At 44.2% G+C, this 25,223-nt stretch overlaps 1 protein-coding gene across 2 annotated transcripts in view; it reads right to left on the bottom strand.

Annotated features, from left to right (window-relative positions):
* Window positions 1-8,746: 8,746 nt before the first annotated feature.
* Window positions 8,747-25,223, bottom strand: part of FGFRL1 (fibroblast growth factor receptor like 1) — a 174,955-nt gene continuing 158,478 nt past the window's right edge. For both annotated transcript variants that reach the window (XM_074148146.1, XM_074148147.1), the window contains exons 4-7: window positions 21,346-21,426; window positions 16,394-16,678; window positions 12,080-12,433; window positions 8,747-9,156 (exon numbers count right to left, since the gene is read on the bottom strand). In XM_074148146.1, coding sequence (XP_074004247.1) covers window positions 8,747-9,156; window positions 12,080-12,433; window positions 16,394-16,678; window positions 21,346-21,426 — 1,130 coding nt within the window. The remainder of the gene's footprint in view (window positions 9,157-12,079; window positions 12,434-16,393; window positions 16,679-21,345; window positions 21,427-25,223) is intronic.

Raw genomic sequence — 25,223 nt, 5'->3', positions numbered from 1 at the left:
ATAATAAAGCACAGGAAAATGTGGCCGTAAGCTTCATGAATATTTATTTTTTCAACAGTGAAGGAGCAAGTTTACCTAACAGCTTTGCTAACTGATTGTCTGCAGAACAAGGAAGTTATGGCCATGTTAATGCAAGCAGTAGTAGTTTATTGTTTTAGTAGACACTTCTTTTTCCTTCCTTTTGAATAAACACACCGCAGGGTCTGGGAAGACGTGTGCCAAGAGCATTACTGAGCGCAGCAACAGCCGAACAAAGCGCGGCAAAAGCACAATCCTAATCATAACAGAGCAAGCAAGTATTGTTACAAATGTTCCCTTTAGTATGGAAATGAGCCAGGGGTAATAAAAACACCATAAAAATGTCAAAATGACTGATCACCATGAAGCACTGGCCTTTTTATAACCAAAACTTGCAATGAACTTAAAAAAATTCCTGTGTTAAGAGAAATGCCATTTTTACTTAACTTTATTGTTCGACTTATCCTCAGTTCACTGCACAGTTAAATGATTGCAGAAGAGAACAACTTCAGAAGTGCGTCAGTAAAGATCTGATTGATATTAAATGGCATTCAAGCACGATGGTGGACTCTGGATGGAAACAAACTGTTAACCAGGGCATTAACATTAACACTGCTACTGCCTTTTTATGAGAATACGGGGCATATTTAGGTACTAATTGTTTGAACAACAGCAATAAAACATAATGCTTAATGACATACAAATGAAGAGCTGTGTAACTCATGTAATTCCATCAGAAAACGCTCAGGAACAGCAGCTTGACTCTTTAATTACTCAGATCAAAGGAAAAAAAAAGACATTTTGAAGTCTAGTCTAAAGTGTTATTTATTGCTCCTCTCACTAAGGCATAGATCAGCTCCAATAGAAATCACACTTCAGACTGGATTTGGTTAGCAAAAATGGAAAAAAAAAAGAATATTCATTGCTTTGCTGATGTCCACATATATTGTGGGATATGTTAAATCCTAATTATAGCAGACTGGCAGAATGGAAAAGAGAAAAGAAAGAAAAATTGTAGAAGTTTAAATAAGGACAAATAAAGGACACAGCTCCACGTATTGATCTCAGAGACCTGAAGCTGGTAAACAAAAGTGCCTGGGCTAAACACAAATTGTAAAATGGGCATCCTCTTTCCTTCAGACTCCACTCTATACATAGATAATATGTATGTGCCATTTAATAGTACAACACCAGCATTTTAAGTATGGTTATATCAGCCATTACTTCATATTTTCAACTACAATAATCCACATTTTGGGTGGATTTTTTTTTTGGGTGGGTTTTTTTGGTTTTGTTTTTATTTTAGCATTTGTAACAAACTTAAAAACTGGGACTCTAAGTGCAAGAAATGCATTGCTGGTAAGATAAGGTGAAAAGGAAGTCTGACATACCAACAGCTTCCTAATTATTAGCATTTTCTGGCAGGTCCACAATGCTGAACTGACCTGGCAGGTGACCAGGGTGCATTCCAGCGCATTTGGATGACAGACACAGGCCCTGGCCAGGCCGATACCTCTGTGCCTCATTTCTTCCTCTGTGAAATTCTTGCTGAGACCTATGTGTAAAACCCAGTCCATAAAGCTAGGCAGCTTTGTGTCTGTGCCCCTCACACTCTCACTACATAAATCCACAAGAAGAGAAATGCACATGGATGCCCTCTTGGAGGGTCCAACACCCATTGAGATCCCATGCATGTATGAAACCTTTAGGGGCACTTTGGCCAAACTGTACAACCCAACATACAGCCTCTCATGTCCGAATGAGTGTGCTGGGGGAAGCTGTGTCCCCCCAGGGTGAGGGAAGGCCAGGATGTTGCCTGGCTCCCATGCATGGCAAAAAGGGATTGAAGATACTTACAGCAGTGTCATGGTTTAACACCTGGTGGGAGTTAGGACCACACAGCTGCTTGCTCACTTCCCCCAGCTGGGATGCAGGAGAGAGTCAGAAGAGTAAAAGTGAGGAAAAACTCCTGGGCTGAGATAAAGACAGTGTAAAAGGTAGAGCAAAAGCCGCACACACAAGCAAAGCAAAACAAGGAATTCATTCGCTGCTTCCCATCGGCACAGAGGTGTTCAGCCAGGAAAGCAGGGCTCCATCATGTGTAACAGTTACTTGGGAAGACAAATGCCATCACTCTGAACGTCCTCCCTTTCTTCTTCTTCCTCAGCTTTATATACCAAGTATGACACCACATGGTATGCATTAGCCCTTTGGTCAGTTGGGGTCAGCTATCCTCGTTGTGTCCCTTCCCAGCTTCTTGTGCATCCCCAGCTGATTCACTGGCAGGGCAGTGTGAGGAGCAGAAAAGGCCTTCATTGTTTTGGAGCAACTAAAACCACTATCACACTATTCCCATCCCAAATCCAAAATGCAGCACTATACCTGCTGCTAGCAAAAAAAGTTAACTTCATCCCAGCTGAAACCACGACAACCAGTAATGAGCCGGAGCAACTGAGCAGGCCACTAACTGCATGTGTTTACGTTCAAATTCACATGTAAATCCTTCATGATACTAACTGCAGCAAATCCAGTAAGATTTTCTAAAATGCTGATAATGGAGAAGGGGTGTGTGTGTGCGCACAGGGCTATGCTGCTGTTTACACACGGGGTTTCTTGCAGGCACAGTATGTGTCTATGTGCAGCTCTAGTTTATCTAAATAACACCATTGCTGTAGTAATAAGCTGGGAAGTGCTGAGGTCCCATACTCACAGTCCGGAGGCAGGCGGAGCTGGGTGTGCAGCCTGAGTGAGGCTGCCGTGTGCCACATGTAAGGTGTGTGGTGCACGCGTGCAGCTACAGTGCTCGCCGGGTGCAGGGGACTTGCGCTTGCATCTCCTTTTCTCTGCAGCTCAACTACATTTCTTTAGGGCCAGGTAAGGGACCACTAGGTGACCCCCACCTGGATTAGGTGTATCCCTTTATCCTTAAAACGTTCCCAGTATCTTGCATCCAACTGAATCACCCCGTCCACAAAGCACCCAGCCTTATTTTGAAGACTTTGAGAGATGCAGTGTCTACCCCTTCCTTTGATAGCTCCTTCCAAAATGTGTGCATTTCCCATTTAAATGTGTCTGGCATCGTATTCTGGCCATTAACTCCTGTCACATCTTTCTCTGCCAATGGGCCAGCCAGAACAAAGATGTAAAAACCTTGCAATGACTCCATGTGTCTGACTGATTTCCCAATGGACATTGCAGGGATTTTTTCCCACTGGCATCTGCAGGAGCTGGAACGGGCGCTATATGTGGAATAATCATCGACTTTGGCTAATTTGGAGTGCTGGGAACACTCAACATACCCCTTATAGGCAGAGGTGATGCCCAGATAGCAAAGGCATGATAAATTCCCCATTAACCTTTGACCACCTCCCAATTTTTGCTCATTGCTACGTCTCCCCTGGGGCTTTATTCCAATATTTCAAACCTCTAAAGTGCTTCAGACAGCCACAGAAATGGAGCAGAGAAATATTTCCTCTTTCCCACCCCAAGTGTGCAATTTCGGCAGAGGGCTCTTTGGGTCTGAGGTCCAGGTCAGGTCAAGATGAAGTTTGGGTGAGGGCCAGCTTTTCTGCACTTTAAGTGTCATAGCTTGGGTGTTTGCTGCCTCTGGAGTGAGTAGTGAGACACTCACACATTTGCCTCAAAGAGTTAGAGGTGCTGGGCTTGACCTTGAAATCCCTGCTCCACTCCAGGCATTAGAGTTTGGCCATCAACTCCAGGGACCCCAAAATTTCATCTTGCTAATTGCAGTTTGGCTCCTGGTGCAACTGTGGTATTTGGCTCTAGAAGTGAAGAGAGCAAAAATAGTCCCTATTCACTAAAAACCAGAAACCTTTTCCAAACCATTCAAAAACTAATGCCTCTGCTGGATCCACAACACCTACACAGAATATCAGACCAAGTTGTGGTGCAAAGGTAGTTTTGGAATATTGTCTGCTTTGCCTTGCCAGCATGTGTTCCTGATGTGTGCAAACACACACACGTGCACACCCTCACACACACACACGCAGATAACCTTTCCTTCACAATACAGTAAGTTTACAGAAATCTATGATCTATTAACACCATTCCAGGCTTTTATTCCTCTCTTTTCTTCTGTAACTTTTATTACACAGCCAACAGACATACACACGCTGTGCCATGCTGCCTCATTTTGATGTGTTCAGTTATTGCATTTGCCACTGAATGAAAATCACGTGACGTTTTTTATTTTAAATGTCTGATAAAAGTTTTCAGTTTGAAAGGGGCCGACCATACAAAGATTTTCCATACAAAGTTAAAAATGCCACACAAAAACTGGCATGTGAGGCCATGTTAGATCTGTAATGCAAATGAAATAAACAAAGATGGTGAGTTTTAAGCCTAAAATTCCTCTGATTTTTGAAGCCAAATGGCTTTAAAAGTACGACTGCCTTCTGTATCACAGCCTGGCATGTACATCTATATGCCTATGTGTGTATGTATACTTATACCTTACTTAAAAAACTTCTGTGTTCAAAATAGGGTCAGTAGCTAATTGCAAGACTATGGTTTTCTTCTTTAAACACTCTCAGTTCGTGAGTGAAGATGAGTCCAAATCTTGTCCCACTGAAGAAAAACAAATTCAAACACAAGCAGGACCTGGTTGAATTTATTCAGACTAAGGAAGACTTTGCAATACATGCAAGGCACAATCAAGCCCTAAAGATAAATGGCATGCAGTAGGGCATTGGGCAGAGTGACTCTTAAGAGCACTTATAGGTATTCTGTGGAGGCAAAATAACTCCTCAAAAATGCAAAACCCACCCAGGCACAGCAAGACAGTGCAAGCCCAGACAATAGATACAGCCCACTTAAACAGGGCATACGGTGATATTTTCCTAGGGGGGAATTTCGCACCAGTTTGGGGGCTCAAGAGGGAGTTGACACCTAAGGCAGGATAAGCATCCCGAGCTTTCTGCAAATCAAGACCTTTATAGCATCTCACATGGTACATCCAAAACCAGAGCTGTCTTTTCAGTGCCATGGCTGAGAGCTGCAGCTGTGCTTAGCTGCTCCATCATCCATGCTGGGTGGTTTACTGCAGTGCTTGCCTTTGGAAATCTCTCCATTAGCATTACCAGAGATTTGTTTCTAAAGGCAGGAGCTTTAAAGGGCAGGAAGAAGCTACTCCTGCATATCTGGCAATATGTAAAATTTTTGACTGCATGATACAACATTATGGAGCTGGACCACAAAAGGCAGAAAGCACCAGTGGAGAGCATTACAGTCAAGTGTGGAAGATTGTGCTGTATGGGAAATGCAGGATTGCTTCTTTTAACCCACTGACCCACTTTCTGAGGGTCAGCGATATAGCTGCCATTTGAAAAAGTGCCATAGGACACTCCCTTAGGGCTTGCTTAGAGCTGAACCATCCCAAAACAGTGTTCACTCCCATCTTTGAAGGTAGTTTCAATGCTGCTATCACAGCATGTGTTGGAAGTGTCCTCTCGCTGCAGCACTGCCATGGAGAGCAGAAAAGAGCTGTGGTCTTACAGGCGCATCCTCCCTCTGCCATGCCCCTGGTGCTGCTGAGACGTGCGGTAGCTCAGGACGTATGATAGTGCAATAAGTAGCTTCCCACAGGCATGAGACATGAGATGTAGCCCTTAGTATAAAAGGGCTTATAAAATTCCTTAGCCTTCAGGAAAACATCCACTTATCGCCTTCTTAAAATAAGGGTAATGGACTTAGTGTATAAAGGCATTTCAGGTTTGGTGTTTTTTTTTTTTAAATTAAATGACTCAATAAACTACAGCAATTAAGAAATCCTGCCTAAATCATGTCTTGTAACCAAACAGAGACCTCAGTGCTCATATTTAAGTCTCCCTGAAGCCGAGAGGATGTATACAAAGATACCCATGATCTGAATTTAGGTTTTATGGATGTTATAAATTTGTGTTAACAAAGTGTAACTGAACCCTCCTGCTGAAAAAAAAAATAATTAACAATGAGTTGCTTTATTATAACCTCTACAGGAAAACTATCGTGAGGGATGTTCCTCCTGCAGAGGTTATAACATGGATTTCCTACTACAGTGTAGAGGAAAGCAGCAGTGTGCTATGCGCTGTATTGCAACAGTGCCAGATGGTAAACTCCACATGAGTAGGAAGGTCTCCTTCTTCTTCTTCTTCCTCCTCCCCTTCCCCAGAGTTATTGGATGGCTCCAGCCAGCCCAGCACAGTGGGCAGGGATGGAGCCACTGATTCAGGCCGCTAAGGTAGAAAAGGGACTTTTTGGAGCAGCATGTATTGGTGAAGGAAAGCAGGAGCTTACATGCTTTGCTGAATCGGGGCCCCATCTCACAGCGCTACGGCTGAGCAAACAGGGAACTGTTTGGTTTGCTGGTGACTCAAACAAGCCCGCAGAAAAATCACTGCAGGTCAACCCAGAGCAAATACCTTCAGAAATGTTCTGAGAAAGGCAAAGCCTAAAGCACTGTTTTGTTTCAGGTTAAATGAAGTGTTTCACTTTCAAAGGGAGCAGCTGGTTTCCTGAAGATCTCTTTTGCAGAACAGGCTTGAGAAGGAAGTAATTTCAAAGTTAAAAATTGGCGTGTTTCAAATTTTCAGGGTTTTTTTCAGCAGCAAACTTTAAGTGAAACTCAATTCAACAGCAAAAGTTGCACCATTGCTTATCCTGACTTCTCTAAAGAAAACTTTGGCCACTAAAGGTTTGGGTGCCTCTCCTTGGCCTGAAGCAGAATGAAGGTGTGAGCCCTCTGGGAGGGGAGCAGCTCCGGGTGTGCTCTTCTTACTGCATCCAACTCACCCTCCACTGGCTCCTTCAGCAGCTGCATTTACAAATGAAGTGTTTCACCTACATTTCATATTTTCCCCTCCCAAGCACCCTGAGGCTGAAGTTCATTTTACAGGCTTACAAATTATTATGTTTTGATTTACAAAATTTTCTTTTAAAGAAAAACCACTGCAAATTTTTGCTTAAAAACAAATGCAACCACCTACACACACCCCTCCCCCTCCCGCAAAAGAACAAGCATAGTTAAACAAATTTCCCTGTGAGCAGAGATCTTTGCTACTGAAGATGACAAGATGTCTATGAGAAGTGATCTGGCCACTGCAGACCCTCACAGTCAAAGTACAAACAGTGGAAAAGGCCGGTTTCTGATGGAAAGGATGGAATCAGTGGTACCTGAGATGATGTTAGAAGATTACACGTGGCTAGTGTGAAAAGGCATAGAGATAGATGACGTCCAGGTTAGAAGTACGGTCGGTCACATGTTACATTGAGCATATTCTAGGCATGGCATCTATAGAACCCGAAAAAAAAATTCTTTATTTTCTTTGATCAAAAATACGTATAGAAATGCCTGTTTCAAGGAAAATATCATACACTTTTTTCTTGTTTAACAAAATAAATTAAATATACATGACTTCTGTTTAAACTCTATATAGAATTACAAAGGTTTTATATCTGCAATTGGACTAATTTCCAGTCCATATAGGTATTTAATATGGTCCTTATTTATTTTGTCTTTTTACTGTTGTTTGAACTGCAATGAAGTTGTATCATTTCCAAAATGTTATCTGAGGGGAGGGGACAACCACACACAGCCTAGGTGAATATTTCTCAAATGCATTTTTTCCTACAAGATTATTATTTCATTCTCTTTGTTTCTTACTCTTTTTTTCTAATGTTTTCATATATTTTGCATTGACATAGAAAATCCAGTAGCTTGTCACTGTGAGCCATCAGAGGACAGCATGTTTTACTTTCTTCACCATCAGCAGTTCAATTATTATTATTATTATTAATTATTATTATTATTTCTTAAATATAAATATAAAGGTGTTCTGTACAATGTTCCTCTTTCCTTTTTTCCTTTTTCCTGGCAGTGGCACTGAGTCCTAGGACCGAGGAGTGGAGCACTTGTGGTTTGATCTGCAGAACCCACCACAGCAAACATGATGCCTTCAACTTGCAGAAATCGAACACAGCAGCTCAGTTAGCATTTCAGACCAAATGACCGTGATTGAGAAGCATTCAGCATTTCACATCATGAACAGAAATTCATTTTTCCAGACTCTCTGGTGTTACTTTTTCTCCCTGGAAGAAGTGAGTTGGTTACGTCTCCTGGTGCTTTGGCACTAAACCTCAGGTACTTCAGAGCTCGAGTCACTGAGAGGGAACAGGCTTTCCTGCATGCTCCCAAGTGGGACAGGCTTGGGTCTTCCCACCAAAACAAGTGATGTGCAGCAGGCACAGGAACAGCGGTGCCCATCCAGGAAAAGCACCGCGGTTGCCTCTTGCTCTTCTTGCTCCTTTCAGTAACACGAGGAAGGAGGTGGTTCATGTCCCTCTGTCCTGTCTCACTTGTTGCCACCTTGATTAAAAAATCCAGGAAGGCTCTGCTGCTGGGGATGGCTGCCTCTCTGCTGAGATTTGGAGTTCCTTCATTATTCCTCAGCTACATCCTGATTGCAATAATTAAAAAAAAATCTCTTTTCTCTCTCTGTCTTTCTCTATTATATATATATTTATATAGATAGATATAGATATATACACATATATATATACACACATACACACGCATATACAATTATATATATATGTATATATATATTTAAAATTATATATAATATTTTCTGTCTGCTTTGCCTATTGCTGGCAGTGTGAGCTGACTTGGAGCAGTCTCTTCTGAGGTACCACGAGGAAAAGCCCAAACGAGCTACTGTACACGGCCGCCCTCTTAGCACTGGTACTGAATGTGCTGGTGCTGATGGACTTTGCCTTCCACATGCGAGTGGGTGTGGGTGTGGATGTCCGTGTAAATCTTTGGGTACATTTTGGATGCCATGGCTGGGGCAAGTGCAGGCCCTTGCGACAGTAAATGTTGCTGCTGAGCGACATATTCCTCATAGTTTATGGAGGAGATGCAGTCTTTGTCGGGGACCTGGGAGACACAGATTCTGTCCCGGGGCTGCGGCCGATGCACGGGGGCAGCAGCTGGTGGGGAGCAGGGTTTCTTCTTGGTCTGGCAAAGCCACAGGAGGATCGTTCCAAAGATGAAGACTGCTCCGGCGGGGATGCCGATGATCACGGGCCAGGGCAGGCTGCTGGTCGAGGAAGGGGGCACAGGTGCACTCGGAGGCTTGGGATCTGGACGTCACGGCAGGAGAGAGACAGAAAGAGTTAATTAAATGCAGGCAAAGTGAATTCAAAACAGATGTCACACTTGGGCTGGCTTTTGTACAGCCTGTCTGGCAACCCTGCCAGACCAAGTAACAAGGGAGAAATCAAGCCAGCACACAATGTTTGGTAACTGCTTTGCTTTTCAGTGCTCCTGGAAGCACAAGCAACTCATTTTCTTTGGTTTAGGGGTCGGGAGGAGAGTCTTGGGGGATCTTTTAACTTTCTTATCCAAGCTTTAATGGATGCACTAGAGCCAACCCAAAAGAGTTTCCTAACACCCTCACTCTGCAACGGAGTGGGCTTCACTGACTAGGCTGGAGGATACATGGGACGTGTCAGTAATACTTCCATGTCAGCAGCCCAGGAGGCACGTTCAGGTTGCGCAGAGCAACGGCACGTTGCCCGCTTGCCTCTGCCAGGTGTAGCTGTATCTTCAGACACTCTTTAATATCGCTCTCTAGAGATACTGGGAGTTGCTCAGCAATGCTCCGCCATGGCAGGCAGCATGAATGTGGTGTTTTGGGGGGTGTTGTTTTGAGTTTCTTGTGTGGCTGGGAGGAAGGCTGAAGGATGTAGGTGTGCTGGTGTCCCCTCCTTCATGCCCAAGCCACGGAGAACTGAAAGTTCACACGGCATTGAAGTGTGTGTCCAACTCCCTATGCCAAATGGGCTCTACCTTCACCAGTCTATTTGGAGCTGCTGTTGGTTTTCCAAGGGCAGAAAATTCAGCTACTGGAGGAGGTAAGATGCTTCACGCAGTACCTTTCACACCTACCTTCCCCTTTCCCTTTCTGCTCTTGGCAATCTTTACACTGCCAGGTAGCCACTCCGGTTTCTCAGCCTGATCTCTTGATTTATCAACCCAAAAGGAGGCCTGGGGTAGGATCCTAGCTATCAAAATCCCCATCTAGATAGCTACCAGCTGGGATTTCCAAAGCCTTAAAAATACTTACTCACAGAATTCAGCTTGCAGGGAGACACTCAAGAAATTTTGAAAACCACAGGTTATCCAAATCACCCAATATGTTATATTCTAACATATACGACTTAACTTTCAAGACAAATTTCTGTAAGACACTAATGTCTTTTTCTGTCCTTGAAAAATAATCCTAGGGCTAGTTTGAAATATTAAATATGTACCATGTGGTCCCTTTGAAGTCAGAAGCACCTATACTGTTGACCTCAATAGACAAAACTTTGATTCACCAACACTGAAAATTACAGAATAATTTAGGTTGGAAGGGGAGTTTGGAGGTCATCATCTGGTCCACCCCCCTGCTCAAAGCAAGATGGGATCAGAGAACTGACCCATCAGCTGACCACAAAAACAACAGTCTTCATGTTGGTTGGCAGAAATCCTCTGCTGGGATGAAAGTGTTTTGTTATTCATCCATGTTGTTCTTTGGAGTTGTCTATGTCAAATCTGGTAGATTTACAAGCAAAATGGTGTTTTTCTAACTCATGGCCTTGCAACCTCATTGCTGCCTCTGAGGGCAAGCTGGGTTCTTCTTGTCCGTCATTGCCACTAACAACAGGCCTGCAGGCTCTTGTTCTGGTATGAGGCCTCATTATAGTCCCATTTAAATCAATGGAAAGTTTCCCGTTGATTTCACTGGGAGCTGGATCAGACTCTCATAGTTCAGAAACTCCCAGAGGCTTTGAGTTATATCCCACTCACACAGCCTTTTCTTTGGGAGTGACAGGCTTTCTAGTTGGGAGTTCAGTCCTATATCTAAGTGATGCAGAAGAAGATGTCAAGAGCATTCTCTTACTTGGTAAAGTGCTGTCAGTATCTAAATTCAAGCTAGTGACTCTCAATGGCTGGTGAGACACAGAGGTTTGGCAATCAGTGAGCAGAAGAAGCCATGCTGCCTTAGTTAAAGGAGTCATGAGCATTTTCCCACAATCTACACAGAAAACCAGTCCTAACAGCCTGGGAGAATTAATGATCTCTGTTTCTTACTGGTGTCTTGACTGGAGACACCCCATTATACCTGACAGCTAAAATGTTCTGATATTGGCTCCAGCTCCTGAACTCTCTTAGCTGTGTTGCCTTGTGTTGGTGAAAGGAAGTAAAAAAACAGTAAGATTGATTTTTGTCATAAGACTGGTGGATCTGAAGCTATATTCACACAGCAAGATAAGGCAGAAAGAAATGCCCTTTTCAATAAAAAATATTTATCAGGGCAGAACTGCACAGTCAGGAGACAAAGGAGTAAATGACACAGCAAGGATGTTGTGTCTCACAGACACTCAATACAGCCTCAGTTGGATGCGGCTACCAGCTCTGAGGCCTGGAGAGAGAAGGAAGCAGCTGTGAGTTTGGTACAAGGGTCGCCAGGGGATCACTGGGTAAGAATTTAACTGATCAATCATTCTCTCTTTCACACTCATTCTTTTCCTTTCCTTGTGACCAGGACAGGTTTTATTCTTCTGTCATTTTATGGGCCTGTATCATTGTTTCCTTTTACCAGTAAAAGCAATACAAATAAGAGAAGAGAAAGGAGAAACGTGAGGGAATGGCATTGCAAACTGTGCTGCTATTCTGTTCCCCTCTCACGTGCTGCACCCTGACACTGAAGTGAGGTAGGGCCTGCAACTGTAGTATCCTTTCCCAGCTCCTCTTCCAGACAGGAGCAGATTGTTTATTTTATTTCATTATTATTCCCCACACAAGGAGAAAAGGAAACATCATTAAGAGAATTTCAGCAGGGGCTGATTTAAATCAGGATTGATTTAGTCCCTCATGTATTCTTATCAGAACTGGGCTAGCCTAAATCAGCACAGCATCACAGAGGGCCATAGAGCCCAATGGGCATCAGTGGCTGTGTTAATAATTACCACAATGAAGACTGTTGGTTCATATGGGGTAAAAAAAGGCATAACTCACCTGGCAGGACCGTGAGAAAAGCACTGCGAAAGCTGTAGCCCATGGTGTTTGCCCCTAGGCAAATGTACATCCCTGCATCCTCTTCCTTGGCTCGAGTAATCATCAGTTTGTTCAGGTAGGAACCATCGGGACGGGACCAGACCTCCCCCGTGGGCAGCACAACGAACTTCTGTCCCCCAACGTCGATGGTTGAGTTGTACTTGCTCTCTGTGCCGTACTCCACCCTTTTCAGCCACTGGATGACGGGTTTGACATCACTGCGGACTTTGCACTGGAAAGATGTGGTCCCACCATAGTCTACCGTTGTGTTTACAGGGTGCGTCCCTGTCAGGATGGGCTTGGACCTCGTCCTCTCTGCACAAAAACACAGGGAGCTCCATGGAAAAAGGTGTTTGCCAATTTCATTAACTTGTGATAGCAGAAACATAGGAAAAAAGTGCAGGACAGATGCAAAATAATTGTCTAGTCCAACTCCCTGCCCCAAAGCAGGCTGAGATTTCTGCAAATCTCTCCTGATAAATTTGCCCAGCCTCTGCCAAAGCCTCTAATGATAGATGCTCTCCAGGCAACTCCTCCATTGTCTGAGGCTTAGCAAATCTTTTTCTCATGCTCAACCTGTATCTCATTGTTTCTAACAAGGAAGTTACTTACTCTATCTGCATCAGACCTGGAGAAAAGTTTGCTGTCCCTTAGCCCTTATATTTTGGAAGATTTTCTTCTTCCCTCTCTTCTGTACACTGAACAACCATCCTAACTGCTGCAAAAGCACTCCTAAGAATCTCCTATAGAAGGTTTTTCTCTCTTTTATGTGTTTCTGCTCTCTCAGGTCTCTCATGAAGCATTTATATTTGGGTGGTAGTTTGTGGCACCACACAACTCAGACCTGGCCTTTCTGCTCCTTGCCAAGTATTGTAAGTCCAGCCTGGACTGCTGAATTTTCTCATTCCCTTTCTGTATGCTGCAGCTACGAGATGACAAAAGGGGCCATTGTTCCTTGTACTCCCACTTATCCCCATATCGCAGGGACCATATCCCAGAATAATGGGATCTTAATGATGTACCTACAGGGACAGAGGCTTCAGTGACCTTTTTTGAGTCTTGACCAAAGGAAGATAAATGGCCTGATACTAGCCAAAAAGGCCAAAACCAATTTCAGGATTAAATTTGGGCAATAGTACAGGTCTGAACACAAATGAAGTGGATTATTTCACTGTAAATGTTCATTTGATATTGACCCTGATGATGTCTTATCAATGTTTATAAATATCTGAAGGGAGGGTGTAAAGAAGATGAAGTCAGGCTTTTTTTCAGTGGTGCCCAGTGACAGGACCAGAGGTAATGGGCACAAACTAAAACACAGAAGGATCCTTCTAAATACCAGGAAGCATTTTTCTGTTGTGAGGGTGACTGAGCACTGGCACAAGTTGCCCAGAGAGATTGTGGCATCTCCATCCTCAGTGAATCCTGGGCAACTGGCTCTAGGTGACACTGCTTGAACAGGGGGGAGTTGGACCGGATGACCTCCAGAGGTCCCTTCCAACCTCAGCCATTCTGTGATTCTATGATGCTGTGTCTCGTACCATTGTGTCCGGTAGGATGCAGTTTACAGGTGAATATGACAGAACCTCATGTATTCTCAGACACACCCTCAGTACCAAATTATTTACAAGTACATATCTATGCAGAGTCCACACCAGAACCACTGTGGCTACTCCCAGCTTGGGGACAGTGAGAGGAGAGGTAAGATATGTTCTTTCTCCTTTGGGTCTTCCCAGGTGTTCCCTAAGGACAGACAAAATTGGATGGGAAAAGGCCTCTTCTTTCATGGACTAACAGCAAGCTGTGGATATTGTCTCAACTTTTGTCTAGGAGTCCTTCGGGACATATCTGTCATCTCTGTTGCTGAGCCTGGTAGCTGCCCATGGGGACCAAACTCAGCTGGAAGCCATCCCATGCCATGTCATCCACTGATGGGGGAGCTGAGACAACAGGCGCTACTAGTGAGGAAGATCATTCATTTCATCCTCACCTCCCTGCTCTTATTATTTCTTTCTTCAGTCTAATTGTCCCCACACTCGCTATGGAACAAATTTTTGTGGAGGAAGAGCTCAGAAGGCTTTTGCTTTTCTAGCCAATAACAAAATTTTTCCTTTCCCACAAAATTTTTTGCCTCAAGTCTCAGCTGATGAAGGAAACAAGATGGTAGGAAAGGAAATCAAAACCAAGAGGTTCACAAGACCATCTTTTCCAGCATGATCGTAAGCCTTACGTTGTGTTAACACCACATAAAATCAAAAGAAAAATATACCCCTCATTCTGAGGAATGTTTGGGGTTTTTTTTAGTGCTAGCATCAGAGAAATCAGTCACAGTTTCCAGAAAAGGAGGTACTGCAAACCTCTATCCTAGGCACAGAGATAAATTATGGTATCACAGTGGGTGGTAACTGCTGGCAATCATCAACTGCATTTGATGGCAAACACTGTAGAATTGAGCGTGTAACAAAACAGCTCCCACCAGCACTGGCTTTGGGGTGAGAGGAAGGAACAATGGACCCTCTTTCAAAAACTCAGGATACTTTCAATAATGAGGGCTCTAAAGATGTGCCTGGGAAACAAAAATACCACAGTGGTCCCTCTAGGCTTTGCCTTGGGACTATGAGCGGGAATCACAGCTGGGGCGAGTAAGACTCAGAGAAGCAGGACTTAGGAGTGGAGGCTCAGGGGAAATAAAAAAAAAGGAGGAAATTGAATAAAACCTGAAATGCTCCACAGAATTATGTTAAAAATAGAAAGCTGTCTGAAAACTGCTTAATGCCCTTATCTCCTTGACTCTGGTTCCAGCTTTGGTTACTGTTTTCATTCCTGGCCAGAAAAAGCTAATGAAAACAAAGGTTACATACATCTTTAAGTTGATAAAAACCAAGATAAACAGGGACACAGAAAGGGGTTTGTTCCTGGTGCTGTCTGGTTTTGATGAAGTGAAAATGCCACAGCTGCCATTAGGATGGGGCTTGATTCATTTCCCTGTCTCTGCTCCTGGTTTTAGCGTAAACACATGTTTTTACTGTCTCCACACAGCTGCATCTTTATCAATCCCAGATGTCCAGCAGGTTTGTGCCTTCGGAGCCCTACAGAGTTCCCCACATGTGCTTTTAATTCCTGTGATTCTAGAGAAAGGACTTATCAGAGAACAGATCTTTACCTTTAAGAACAATCTTTCACACTGGGATAAACTTTCTCATGCTAAAATGTATGCATAGACAGACAAACAACATGCTTTCCATGTGGCTGGAAATAGCCCTCCATGCCCCCACTCCTCATTAATGAAGGCTATTCAGTCTTCCCTCCACTCAGCTCATCTTCTCCACTTTCATGAGTTGGCTGCTCTGTAATCATTTCCATGACAACTTATGATGATGTCATAGACAAAGCACAATGATTTAAGAATAAGAGCTCTTCTGCGGTAGACTTAGGTAGGATTTGAGTATAATTATCTTCAGTAATAATAGGAGAAATGGGAAATTAGAGACCAAGAATCAGAATAGCTAGATAGTAAGAAGAGCAATTTACTCTTCCCTACCAAAATGCAGGGTAATCCCCTGCAGCTCATCTTCTAAGGGCTGAATCTTTAAAGCTATGTAGGCATCTAAAGATACAGACAGGACCATAGTGGGATTTTATTATTTTTTTAGTATCTCAGTTGTACCCACCTGAACCTTCAGATGTCCAAATGTTTTTTTAAATCTGGTCCTAAAGCTTTGTCTGGCTAATCACTCCAGTCATAAGAATTCTGCTAATTCCCTTGGAAGATTTCTCTAATGAAGTTGGCCTTCTATTATATCTATCTAGTCTAAATTTTCAATTGATTGGTTTGACCCTATTACCACTCTGATAGAGTGATCTGGGCTGTCCTAAATATTTTCACCCCTCCTCCATGGTACATGAAAGGGCTTTCTCAGTTAGTTCTCAGTCTGTCTTTGAATTGAGTCTGTTGGTCGTATAAGATTGAACTGAGCAATGGTGAACTTTCACCATGCACGTGCCCTTAGAGATGACTGTTTCCCAAGTATCTCTCCTCATTTCAGCTACTAAATCATATTATTGCTACTCTGTCTTACCCAGGTGTTAGGTTTATTCTAGATTTTCTAGAAAGCATTTCAAAATAATGTTTTCTCTGTCTCTGATGTTTTTAACACTTCCCCATTTCTGTGTCCAGCCACCAGCACTGCACACTTGACATCACATTCTCTTTTCTCAGCCAGCCTGCTTCTCAAAGTTCCCTCCCTGCCTTTCCACCCCAGATGCTGAACTTACGGATTACTTCAACTTTGTATGTTGCATTGATTTCTCCAACTTTGTTAAACACTCGGCAGGTGTATTTCCCACTATCCTCTGGCTTCAGATTCTTCAGGTTCAGTGTCCACTTCTTCTTCTTGTTCTCCCCAATCTCTTGAGGGGTGAGGGGCTTATTGTCCTTCAGCCATGTGATGTCAGGCCGTGGATTCCCACTGGCCACACACTTCAGGCGGATGGAGCTGCCAACAGGACGGGCGATCACTCTCCGTCTCATCTTGGCAGGCTGCGTGAACCTGGGTCGGGCTGCAAAAGGCATGAAAAATTGACTGTGGTGAGCAAAGAGCACACAAAGGAAGATACTACCGTCAAGTGTTATGGCCAAATTTGTTTGAAAGGCACCCAGCAGCCCCATACATACCAGTGTATCACTCTCATATCAGCTCAAAAGGATTTCCTTAGAAAGGAGTAACTATCCAGCCTGATGCATTTGAATTTCTAGTGGACTGCTATGGCCACCGCATTAGCCTTCAGCATAGCACAACCCTGAAATTTCTCAGTGTCCATAAGGCATCTGCATCAGACCATCTCACAAAATAATACCAAAATTACACTACTGTAGATGAAGGCAAAATGCAGCCCCATAATCATATTATAATTGTTACCACATTCCATGCTACAAGCGCAAACCCTTAGCCAAGACTTAAGGAAAAACCTCAGATTACTGTCAGGCTCACCGTTTTCTCAATCTTTTGCTTGTCATTTGAAGATTCATGTTCTGAAGATATTTTGACCCTTAGTTCTCACTGCTTTTAATGGGACTTAAGAAGAGTCAACATCTTTTCAATGTGTAGCAAAGTTTTAGAAGTGTGTCAGACTTTTGTACATTGATCTGGACTGAAATGTATGCACTCATTCAATATTAATTCTCTCCCTGCCTTTGAACCCTGTTTCTCGCTTACTGTAATCTTACTCTTCAGTCATAAAGGGCAGTCATCCTGCATTTTCACACTCCCTGGTAAATTCTCCCTGATCCTTTTCTTGGGAAATAAGAGAAATAGATAATAAGCGGCCTGCTCTGTGGCACATTGGGTTGAATTATGCCCATCAGCCACTGGCCTTCACCACCAGCAACTAGAGATCCACAGCCTCAGTAGCACATAAAACACCAAAGCAAGCTGAGAAGCTTGTGCTTCAGAGGTATCAGGGAAGTTTGCTACAGGGTGGCACAGTGGGACTCCCTACTATAGTGCCAGCCCTGCTGCCCAGGGCTGAGGGCCAGAAGCTCTGGGACGTGTACTATAGTGGAGCTTTGCTGGATGGAGGAGGCTGGTCTGCAGCTTCCTCTCTCCAAGCACTGGGGAACCGCAGCTATTGCCCTCTGAGGTCTGTGAACATATCCCTTAGTCCTCACTACCCTGCAGCCTTGCCCAACGTTCCTTCCTCTCGGAAGAAGACACCCTTTGGCATGCCCCTCTCTTCAGATTCCTTTTCTGTAGGGGAAACCATCTGCCTCCACAGCCTTCCCTTGCCCCCTTGGCTGTCATTTTGGGTCCCAGCCATTTCACGTTATTTCAAACTCTTGCTCAGAAATGCTTTACTCTCCGTACAGAGGCTTTCATGTGTAATCTAATGAACCGGAGCAATTCCAGCACTGAAAGTCCTTGCCGTGACAGCTGAGCAGCAAGTGTGACATACTAACCCATTCCACAGGTCGTGGTGCGTAAATTGCTGGGTATTCCCTTGGGGGTCTGCTGCAAGAGGAGGCCCCCTCCCAGCAGAAACAATCACCCTCCCAGAGATAATTAACCCCACCCCACCAGAGCTGTACACCGTGAGCAATGACATGCTGAAGTTTAAGTCTAAGCCAAGGGAGACGTGCTGATAAGGGCTGTCATTGTGGAAATCCAGTGAATGTCTGCAAGGTGCATGGAGAGGTTAAGAATAAGCTGTGAAATGGGTCTAAACAGTTATCCTCTAACATGGCAGTAACTTACTCAGAGACTAGGAACTGTGGGTTCAGGGATGGGTAGATCCTTGCTGGATGGGATTCCTGGGCTGGGACTACCATATCAAAGAGCAGGTTGTAGGCAGGACAGTCACGCTGCCCATGCAGAGTGAAGAGTCAAGTGAGTGAGGCTAAGCTCTCGCCTTCCCTTACCTCTTCCCTGCTTTCACAGCAATATTTCAGAAGGACTTGGTGTTGTCCCTGCTCAGTAACGGCATTGCAAGACAGAAACTCTCTTTCCTCCCAAAAAGTCAGACCTATAACATTTCTGGTTTTCCTCCCACTGTGACTCCCATGAATCTGTCTGGAGTTTTGTGTTCGCTCCTCATACATTGTTGCCCAGATACATTCCAAACTACAGGTAAAGCTAAACTTCTTTGGCTCTGTCTTTCTTCCTTCTGTTTAAAGAAGGTCAAGTGATTATGTGGTCTCAAAAGCTACTCCAGGCTGTGTGCAATATGCTGAAACCAGATCCCATTTACAAAGTCCCGAATGTTTCCTTGACAAAAGCCTGAATTGGACAAGTTTAGAAAAGCCAGTTAACAAAAAAGGAGAAAGAGAGACACACACATAAGAGAGAAAAAGAGACCCAGCAAACACAAAGGAGAAATAGGGAGAAGCAGCAGTGTGAGAGAGAGGCAGAAAAACTCTTTTGAGTTGGTGCTAGTAAATGTCTGTCCCCAAATCTGTACCATTACAGACGTTTTGCTTGTTGGAGTGCCAGTGAAGGCCATTACAAAGTGCCTCTGTGTTATTTATACTTCACATGCTTGCTCTCCTCCACATCACTTGGTGTTTGCTTCATAAATATGAACAGCACATTTGTACAGTATAAATTATGCCACATGGAAGAGCAAGAGAAAAACACAAGTGGATGGGGACAAAGAGACAGTGTTGTGTATGGGTTTCTTGCTGAAATGCTGTTTACCATGAAGATTTATTCAGGCTAATGAAAATTAAATGAAACAGAAAACTGCCGGCACAAAGATCTGGGATGGAATTCAGCAGTCTCCTTTTCCTCCAGGACACCTCCAGGCACATGGATTAGTCCCAGAGGCTCCTGTCAGATGTTGCTTATACAAACTGAGGTGGTTGGCTAAAACACGTAGCCTGCTGCGACCCACCACAATTACCTCTACACCAATCTTTCATGGTACTTATATAAAAAAGTGTCACGATACGACTAAGTATTGAAATACTTTCAAGTCTTTTGGATAAGAGCTCAGTCAGTTGTGGGAGGACATGGTTAGGGGTATCTATCCCTCTCAACATCAGCCACCTGCTCTTGAGGGGGGGCAGGACCTCTCCCTAGTGATACTACTCCACGATAGTAGCTGGAAAGCAAAGCGGAGGTTTTTTTTTTACCATGCTTCTCCTCTCCCACGCCCAGGACTCTGCAAACACAACCTGTTCCTTCACCCATTATTCTTCAGAGACCTGCATATACACACTAACCTCCCCTGCACACCAGCTCACACCAACACTTTGCTGATGAACACTGCTGGATGGAAAGGGTGTGGTGTGCAGCCTGCCCCAGCCATTTTCCTGTTTGGGGAGAGGAGATAGGAAGGAGGGAAAGGGAAAAAAGCAGAGGTGCAGGAACACTCTGCAGCACAATGAAAGACTGGGCCAGGGCAGAACAAAGTAAGACACAATTTAATATGAGATTGTCAATACCTAATAATTTTAGTAGAGGTTGCATCTTTTTTTATAATATTATTGCTGCATTGATCCACTAGCTCTACCAGAAGCACATCTGTCATGGCATTCAATGTCTGCTCCACTTCACTCCACCAGGGCAGTGAAGAGTGGAGGGATGGCAGCACTTCTTGCTACCTGCTGAATCCCTCCTGAAGGACTCCTGACCTGAAGTTTATCTAAGCCACCCTTTCTCTAGCTTTAAAATGTTGTCAGCCTTTTCCAGAATGAGTGGAGGTTGCCTTCCTCTCCCAGATCAAGCTCAGGCTCAGATGAATCTGTAATTCAAAACTACTATGGCACTGCCTCCTCTAGGTGTTGACTAGACTACACCACAGCACACCACATCCCTTGTTTGCCAGCTCCTGAAGAAAACTGGCCTCAGCTTAAGTAGTGGAGACTCATACAGTGAAAGCCTGACAGGTTCCACCCCTACCATTGCTATGAGGTTACTCCCTGGCCATGAATGTGGTACAAAGCCACCTCTGTATTATAAAATTAAAAGGAGGGGTGTACTGCAAGACCAAAATGGAAATGCTGTGCTTCATCTCTCGAGGTCATAAAGTCACATCACACTCCTGTTGGTAATGGCCAAAAGCTGTTTGGTGTCAGCCTGACAACCTACTGTCCTTCCAGGACTGCTTGGACCAAACTTTGGACCTGCAAGTCTTGTGGTGATTCAGAACCTGTTCCAAGTAAGATTTTAGGAGTTTCCCAAAGCTCTGCAACAGCGTCAAAATCCTACACTTGAACAGTCCAGGGCTCGGAGCAGTTCACGCAGGTGTCTGAAAGAGAGGGTAATTTTGAAAAATACTGAGCTTTGGCCTAATGCTAATTGTCCTGAAGTGAAGTCAGACCTCCTATTTGCCCCCAGTGGAAGCAGTGTTATGTTGGCACTGAAGGCTTTTGGAAATATTGCTGTAAAAGTCAATATGCCTTTTATAGACAGTCTATGAAAGCTATAATAACTGCACATGCAAAAGAAAGTCACTGCCCAGAAAAACAAATGCAAGGGAGAACCATGCTGGGGTTCATGGCAGGGGGCCCTAGAGCGGACCACGGGCTGCATTTTACAGAAGAACGCTTGGAGGGGATCCATTCACACTGAAATGTTCAGCTGACACTCTGTTTATTATTTGACCATCTGTAGGGAGAACTCACTCTAGTCACTCTGCCTTTCCTCTCCTTCAGCAACTGAGAAATGTGCCGCGTGTACAGCACTGAACCAAGAACTGAGCAAAACCAACAAACATACACTGCTCCTTACCCCATTGCTTCCCAGTATGATCTTCATATTCTCCATTGGAGCCTTCAGGTACCTGACTATCCTTTCCTGAGCTGGCGTCATCTGCAAAGGAAAGGAAAGGGAAGATGTTAAGAAGGTCTCCTGCAGTGCAGCAGTACGATAAAAAGAATCTGCATCTCCTCCTGGAGGCACCAGGCAGCTGAAACACATTCAACACACATTTGGCATCCACATCCTGGCACCTACAGCCTGGCCAGTTTAATGAACAATTTAGTTTGCTGCTTTATGAGTTTTTCGGCAGGCTACCGAAGCAATGAGAGATTAATCAATGTTTCCATTAATAGCTGACAAAAGCCTCTTTGTTTATGTTTACAGGTTGCTGTTCCCTAGGAGGAGCTGATCTGTTGTACCTTCTATGCAAATAATGGTATAAATCAAAATTACAGCTAATTAAACCTAGGAGGTGGAGGAAGACTTATATGATCAGTCACACAGAGCACAAGCAGTGGAATTAGGGCCACTAATTCACCTTTCAGCTTCCATACAAAATCAGGAAAGCCAGCAGGTCTGGGGTCAAATGAGCCCTCAAGGGATACTGAATGCAAAGCTATGGCTGGAGAAAGCAATAGTGAATTGAAAAGCTATTTGTGTTTTGTTTTGGTTTTAAATTAAGACCACTTCTCCACCTGTATTGACAACTCACCGCTTTGTCCCTTATCACTCTAGTTTTCTACACCACTACTACAGAGAAGCATCAAGGTCTCAACTCCCTACCCTGTACTGCTGGGAGAAACAGAAATCACCAAAAGGTGAAACGCCCATCTCCTCAGCAGGCCCCATCTCAAATTGCCACTGTGATACAGCCACCTGCAAGGTCTCCATGAGGGCTCAGGGAGCAGGGGAGTACCCTGAGCCTCTTTGTGCAACCTGGGCTGTGCTGGTGCTCTCACACCTCTGCAGTGCCCAGATGTGAAGTTTTTTGTTCCTCTAGTAATAGCCTGACCTCTACTGCACAAGCTCTCAGCTCAGTGCAGAGCATCCTTTTACAGCAATGTATCACACCATGAGGGAGGCCCACCTAAGGGACTTTGGGCACCTATGGGGGACGGTGAAGCAAAGTGTGGCTCTTCCAAGGCTACTTCTGCACACTACAGGTGGCACAGCCCCATGCAGCAGCTGGATTTGAGGTGATCTCGATCAAGAGCTACTCAGCTCCTAGCTGAAGTGCACTGAAGTGTGTGAAATTTTATTTTCAGAGACAGGTCAGGTGAAGGCTGGGAGAAAATTCACTCAATAAGGAACTGCTCTGCAGTGGTGTAAAAAAAATAAAAACCAAGAGAAGTGGGAACACTTGACCAAAGGAATGAATCCCTTCAAATGTCCAACTCCTAAAACCCGTAAGAAAAAGGTCTCATGAGCAGAAGAGAGGAAATTTCTTGTTGCAATTTCTACAGCAGGGAGGAAAAACTTGTCTCAGCATATACATGATCATGCCCCCTCCCCCTCAGGTACAAATAGTAGAGCTGCAGAATACAGTTGTTCTATAAGTTAGGCTCTGCTTAAACAGTGCTTAGTGCCTAAAATTGTGTGCAGTCTTTGTGAGAGAAGAACATGGGTTTAACACCATCCTCACCCCAGTATCCACTGTTTTGGAAAATTATCCTCTCTCTTCAGCATGGGGTATTTTATGCCGACATGTGCTCCAATCTTGTTTGCCACTGTCCCTTAAGCAGAGAGGCTGCAATGCCACATGGGTTTGTCCCCCCTCGCCCCAGACAGATTTTTCTCTTCTCCTTGTGGTTACTTCGGCACAGTTTCCCCTGGAGGTATGTGCAGCTGTCACTTTGAGGAGAAAAGAAAACTTTCAGGCCAGGAGCATGCCGTGCTCTTACTTTGGCAGCTCACTCCAGCTGACTGCCCCTTTCACCTCCCTCTCGTTCTCTGTCCATCGCTGGGAACCCGGAGGCTTTCCTGAGGGCTCCAGCCAGCTCCCAGGCCAAACCACAGGGAAGCAGCCTGAAACGCAGTCACACTCAGGAAACATCGACTATTGAGCAGTGCTGTGAGTGCAAATGTACTGTCCAGGCTCCGCTGAGGCTGGCCTGCATCCTGTGCTACACAGGAGACAAGTAATCCATGTGCTGCATTTTACAAATATATTTTTACAGCCTTGGCAAACCAAATGCAAGGAATACAAATATACCCATTATATATGATGGCTTGCATATGACAGATTGTCTCCTTTCAGTCAAAATACTGAATCGATTATCTTCTGGCACTTGTACAGTTTTTCACATAAATATCAGTAGTGCTACAAATGAAATCTTGGATGTTCTCTGACAGAGAACTTAGTAAATCCCTTAGCACAATTAGAAAAATGTATTGAGTAATGGAGAAGAAAGAAAAGTTGTGGTCAGAGATGTAGGGTTCCTGCCCATTGTTAACTGCTGAATATCTTAAAAGTGCTTAAAACGTTTAAGCGGCTATGTTCTGTCAACTATATCTTAATCCTACTCAGTTTGATGTACAAAGAGCAGTATATCCTCCCTTGCCTCCTGCCTCATGTTACAGTATGTCAGCCCATGTGCGCTCCTCCTGCCTACACACAAGGACTAACTGCCGTTCTCAACACCTCTTGACATGCTGCCAAGCTTTTGATGTAAGTAGAATTGTTCTGAATCTGTTTGATCTTTGAAGATCTCCTTTGGTTGTTATCCTGCCAAATCGCAAACCTGCAGAGTAACCTACCAAGCCCAGAAAAAATCATGTTGGGTGGAAGAGATCAGGATAACTAATGCCACCATGCCGAGCCTATGAAATAGATAATTTGGTGGAGGAGCAAGACTGAAATAAATAACTGCATGCCTTTAGACATATTGTTTTAGATCCACTGGAACCGGTTTCACTTTTGTCAGGAATGAGGTAATGTTAACAACAATACATAGCAGAAGTCTCAGCGGTGGTGGTGGGGAAATGTCATAAACATGGAAACTCATGTAGAGCAAAACTACTCCTTCCCATCCCCAGAGCTGCACAGTGGGTGAGGGATGTTACAGCAGTCTCCATTCCAGCTGCAACATGCAGTGAATTGGGCTCCTGCCTTCAGTGTGACTGTATCTGAACAAACTCATGCTTGAGAACTGTAGGAAAAAAGCTGATTCATGAGATCCAGATATTGGATGAAATTCAGCAACGCTCATTTTGGGAAGATTCCCTGGAGCCCAGGAATCTCTGGTCAAGCTTCAAAGTGTGAGTGAGGCAGCAGAATAGCCAGTGATATAAAGATAAAGCGTTAACCTGGGATGTGAGTGACCCAGGGTCAAGTTCCTCTTCAGCTGCATTCAGAGAGGGATTTGAACCTCTCCCCTTTCACCTTGTGTGTGTCTTAAGCTCTGAACTGTGGTCTCAGAGAGCCAAAAAAGAGCTTATTATTACATAAAGTGGAACAGCACTGTGGGAGACAGATATCTTAAGAACACCCTTAGGATGGAAGACCCCTGTCTAATTCAGATGTTACCAAGGTTTGACTTCCACCTGCCCCATCCAAAGCTAGTGCTGTGGCTGCATGGAAATAATCTGTCTCTCCCTGTTTTGAAGAACTTTCCTATTTTTAAAATTTTAATATCAAGTGGTTTCCTAGGGTAGGGGAACACTTTTGCAGTTGTTCTAGTCCTTGTGCTAGCAAGGATGGATATCTTTCTGTACCACAAACACACTTTGGTCAGCCTGCTGACTCATAGGGAGGGATCTGTGACACTGAAAGCAAAGCCAAATTTCCCAAAAGTTCAGAGGCATCTGATTCAGCCCAAACCTGCGGTCTGAAGCCTGGTTAATAGTGCCAGATCTGAAGACCTGCCATTTGTATTTCACCCCAAGCTTTACAAATGCAATTGGCCTGG

Source organism: Numenius arquata, chromosome 5 (assembly GCF_964106895.1).
Source record: "Numenius arquata chromosome 5, bNumArq3.hap1.1, whole genome shotgun sequence".
Taxonomy (NCBI): domain Eukaryota; kingdom Metazoa; phylum Chordata; class Aves; order Charadriiformes; family Scolopacidae; genus Numenius; species Numenius arquata.
This window is presented reverse-complemented; position numbering and strand designations above follow the sequence as displayed.